Source organism: Mizuhopecten yessoensis, unplaced genomic scaffold (assembly GCF_002113885.1).
Source record: "Mizuhopecten yessoensis strain PY_sf001 unplaced genomic scaffold, ASM211388v2 scaffold716227, whole genome shotgun sequence".
NCBI lineage: Eukaryota > Metazoa > Mollusca > Bivalvia > Pectinida > Pectinidae > Mizuhopecten > Mizuhopecten yessoensis.
This window is the reverse complement of record NW_018480011.1, coordinates 322,319-327,313: the sequence shown is the minus strand read 5'-3', so window position 1 is coordinate 327,313 and position 4,995 is coordinate 322,319. Positions and strand designations below refer to the sequence as shown.

The window sequence follows — 4,995 nt, the reverse complement described above, 5'->3', positions numbered from 1 at the left end:
ATTTGGACTAGAGAAGCTCACAAAGTCACACAATGACATCGTCACGCTTGGATGATTTTTGGGTAGATACTGCATGGGGGGTGGGGGTGGGGGGACTTTGCGTGTTTCTTTTTTTTTTTGTTCAGTATATTAGGATGTAACAAATTAAAGTATGAATAGCAATGTACTACATATAAGATACTGTAGTATGTATCACCTCTAAATCACCTTACACTACTTACACTATAAATGCATATGTGGGTGAAAGTTGAATCACCACCCTTTTGTCTTGAAACAGATGTCATCAAAGTTAAAAATAAAAACATAGAAGTATAGGCTAAATATGACCATATGATTTATTCGGTTTTTATTTTTTGCTGGACTGTTCCCAAACCAATGACCTTTTTTTTCACACCAAAATCATTTTCCATGTTCATTCACAGATTGAAAATATTAAAAAGATAGAAATTGCGATCTAGTTATAACCAATTGTGGTAAATGTCTATTACAAGGTATATTTCACTTCTATATCGATGTCTGCCATACTTTCTTCCATCAAGGCATCATACATTTCATTCTGAGCAACAGTTAACCAGTTCTTCCAATCGCCTACATCACCTGGAATAATAAGTTTGAACAGACGTCACCAATATATTAACATATTTCTGTATTGCATCAAAATGATTTAAAACCTAGTATATTACTGATACGCTACTAGTGTTCGGATTGAACTGGGTACATATTGCAAAGGGAAAACCCAAGATATGAACTAAACCATTATTTGAAATGACAAAATTTCATGTTAAACCCTGAAAATAAAATTAAAATGGATTGTAATGACTGTTATGCATATTCTGCAATAGCTTCATCGATCCTGAGCCCGATTTACAGATATTACTACACTTCGGTATCCACTAGACTTTAAACAAATTACCTTTCCGATAAAATGGATTGCTACCGTCTGCGCTCATGGCCGTCTCAATTTCGTTTGTGCTCTTTGCTTTCGACATGGCGCTAAACTGACATTTATTTGTCACTTCGTCAAGAAAGTCTGGGTCTTGTTTGGTACCAAGATGTTCTGCAATCTTTTGAACACAGCTTCTGAGGTCCTGAAGTATACAAACCTTATTACCGTTAGTATTTTTGAATATGTAGCCTATAATTATATATAAGTAGTCCAAAGAATGCCCAATCGGAAGATCATAGAAAGGATAGTATAAAGAATCGTACGGACGTGAATATTGTTGTGATACTTCTTAACCTGAACATTTTAAGCAGTAGTTTTCTCTTAGCGCTTTTCGCGTTACTTATTGTACTAACTTATCAATGGGCCCATTCAAGTTTTTGTATATTGTTCTATATTCCATATTGTTGAGATAGGCTAATGCGCTAATTTATTTAAAACTTATACGCTAGAATTTGAGTGCGCTAAAACATGTACTTAGGTTGTTAACTTTGACGCCCGTTTAACATTTACATGTCATAATGCTCTAAAATTCCTGAACGTCTTGAAGAATATGCTAGCTGTTTGAAATCTGGTAGCTCGGAATAATGGAAAATAACGGGTTATTGACGAAAATTATATCAGAAAAAATATTCATCAAATGAAAAAACACCATACACTTGCATATTTTTAAAATTTTAAAACATATTGAAGTACATTTTTCATTAGGAAAACAGTCAAACAATTTGATTCCACGACCTGCGTCTGTACACATTTTTATTAAAAAAATAAAATACCTTTTTCATGTCTTCGAATGATATCATCAGAATGGGCAGGTCCGGATTCTTCTTCTTAAAGTCCAGCCATGATTGCATGTGCTCGAGCCACGAATTATAGTGCACTTGAACGAAAACAATGTTAACTCATCAAATATACATAGATTTACGTGTTATACTCTGATTTATTCATCGATACTTATACAATTATACTTTGTTAGATTGGTTCTTATTAAACGAATATGCTCTAGCAGATTGTACTCACCTGACTTTGTGGTGAATAATTCAAAGAAATGTTCCCATGTGCCTTTATAACCTTTCATTCCCTTGATGTTTAGTTGCTTCAGGAAGGAGAACATAGATACTGCTGTATCCTTTGGGTTCCGGTAGACATAGACGATTTTACATTTCTCGTCTACGACAAATTTCGGAATATGTTGCGGATAGAAATGTGACATCAGAACTCTAGGGCTGTCTAAGGCATCGAATTCCGTGCTTGGTGCGAAGTCTAAAAGCATGATTATTCCAGAACTGTATTCAGCTTGTTCGTTTTTCAACATTTTCACAATGTCGAAAGTCCAGTGCGTTCCTGAAAATATGACATTTTATTCACTGCAACAAGTTTCCATTTTTGTATCATACATTATAATTCATTGGTCATTAATTTTATTTCCTAATAAATTAATTTGGACATTCTAGTTACCATACAAGAAAGTGTCGTTTGTTACATAATTTAATAGGTTATATAATGCCAATTATCAATTTAGTACTATGCATACGATCCGCGTGATTTTAAACTTAACTGTCAACATACCAGTTTTAGGGAAAGTATCGATAAGTACATCGCCCTTCTTGTATTTTAAGTTCTTTATTGCCTCTAAATGGTCTTTCACATTCCCAGGAGTTTTTGGTGTGAAATGAATTCCGTCATAGTATTTGGTAAGTATCGCCTCCCCTCCTCTGTCCTCAATCTTCCTGATCTCCATGGCAACAGCAATGTCAATATGGTGATACTATTGAGAAAAAAACAATTTAATTTTCATATTTACTACTTTGTATACTTTATTGAAATAAAATTGTATAGCGGTATCACTTTTTGTGCTAGTAAAGGTAAATATGTTGTTTCTGCATGTTTTGTAACAGAAAATACGACACGTAGCGGAGTGTTCCTGAAAGATGGCTGGTCGAGTTTCTCCCAATTAAAGTATAAGAACTTGAAAGTACGGTTTGATAGATTGTTTGCATATCATTTCGTATATTGACATAGTCCGTCAATGGACAAATGGTGAAGTAGAAAATAAGTTGACGGTCACGTATATAAAATGTTATCATTTAGGCAATTTAATCAATATTATTTTTAATGTTATACATTTTCATGGCACGAATGTTCACAAAGATCAAGAACAAGTCTTAGGATTGCAGGAATAATGTACTTTAGAAAATGAATGTTACTATTATGTGATTTTTGTAATGTCGATATCCATAAATAGGATGATATCAGATTACATAAAAACATCCGGGATCGCCTAAAAATCCTATGAAATGATTTTCGCGTTATATACGGTATGGGGTATAGTAATGTAGGGCTCATACAGTTGTATGTATCTACACATGGGACATGCTTTAATGATAGTAAATACATACGTCATAATATTGTTACCTTTGCTATCGTAGATGATCATGTTTTGTTATTGATTTATTTATCTATGACAAAAAACGTAACTTTTTTTAACAGATTGGAACAATAAAAGTAAGATAACATACTCAAAGCAACTATGATGTTCATCATTAATGAATAAGAGAGGCGTGGAGATTGCATGATGGACTGCAAAACAATACCTCCTACTATTAAATCAATATGAGTATTCCGAACGATCTTATCTGTTTACCTTAAAGGAAAACCAAAGACAAAACAATAATTAAACAGTTAAAACTGAAAATACCAACACTATTGAATCACGTCACATGATGGAACAATATAAAGAACTTACGATTGACCAGTAATAAAGCAAAAGACAGACCGATTGCTATGTAAATGCATGAACAATACAAAAACTACAATAGGGTACTGAAGTGTCAATTAAACCTTAACTGACTGATGGAAAGGGACCTAACCTGACGTTATTTCAAAAATGATTTTTTGTGTGAAATAAATCATATAAACATAAAATACTGAAAAAACTAACAAGATTGCAGAAACATTACTTCAGTGTTGGCTTCACAATAATCACCAATGGAAGCACTCAACAAACCCCGCTCAAAACATCAGTATACTAGCACGTGTATTGAAAACATGCCCGTCTGTACAGACGTAACACCAAAAATGTATTATATCTCACGCTTACGTCTGAGTATATTAAAAGTTCAATATCCTAAACATCAAATACTACCTAATGTCAACAGCACAGCATGCAATGCATACCCTTTATGTTTCTGCAAATTAAATAGCTCTTGTCAACCAACAAACACGTCTACGAGTGAATTAATTTTCTGGCCGTACAGATACTTATAAAGAAATATAAATATTGAAAAGAACGAACTTACCACCCTTACGAAGCTTTAGCTAACAGTGGTATGCGTCCCTCGTAATATCATTTTATATGATGTGCTGATCGCATGTTAATGTTCTAGATTGTGACACACAGGGTAACCGTCACTCATTTCGACCTGCTTTATCCCACACATGTTCATTTACATGTAATCAATTTACTAGACATACTGATATTTCCAAGTTCATGACCGCCGTATGAAGGCCTTTTTATCGGAGATACGGGTGCCCTATAGTAATCACTCTGTCCGTCTGTCCGTCCGTCCGTCCGTCCGTCCGTCCGTCGGTCCGTCCGTCCGTTTGTCGGTCCGTCCGGCCGGCCGGCCGTCCGTCCACTAGCTGATACTTAGTATTTATTAACGGATTTACATGAAACTTTGTCAAGATGTTAAGTTCACAAAAATACACTCTGAGGTAAAAAGTCAAGGTCAAAGGTCAAGGACATCAGGTTCAAAGGTCCAGGTTTTGCATCTTCTCACCGATTAACAAGGAGTCAACTGAATCAAGGTCAAGGGCATCTGTTCAGAGGTCTAGGTCATTAAGTCGAAGGTCAAGGTCACATTTTGTAGCATTTCACTAAGGAGCATTTTAAGACCTTATGGAGCAACGTTGAATTAAACAAGGAGTCAATTTACCAAAGGTCCACGTCACTGGGTCAAAGCTCTAATTCAAAATTTTGTATCTTTTCCCTGATGAACATTTTGTTATGACACTATAAAGCAATGTTAGACGGAATTAAACAAGGAGTC

At 34.9% G+C, this 4,995-nt stretch overlaps 1 protein-coding gene across 1 annotated transcript; it reads right to left on the bottom strand.

Annotated features, from left to right (window-relative positions):
• Nucleotides 1-316: 316 nt before the first annotated feature.
• LOC110442203 (sulfotransferase 1C4-like) lies at nucleotides 317-4,478 on the bottom strand. The gene is made up of 6 exons (XM_021485696.1): nucleotides 4,243-4,478; nucleotides 2,513-2,711; nucleotides 1,964-2,287; nucleotides 1,720-1,823; nucleotides 914-1,088; nucleotides 317-597 (listed from the first exon to the last, which is right to left on the bottom strand). Exons 2-6 carry the CDS (start codon nucleotides 2,682-2,684, stop codon nucleotides 485-487), a joined length of 888 nt encoding a protein of 295 aa, XP_021341371.1. The 5' UTR covers nucleotides 2,685-2,711; nucleotides 4,243-4,478; the 3' UTR covers nucleotides 317-484.
• Between the last annotated feature and the right edge of the window lie 517 nt (nucleotides 4,479-4,995).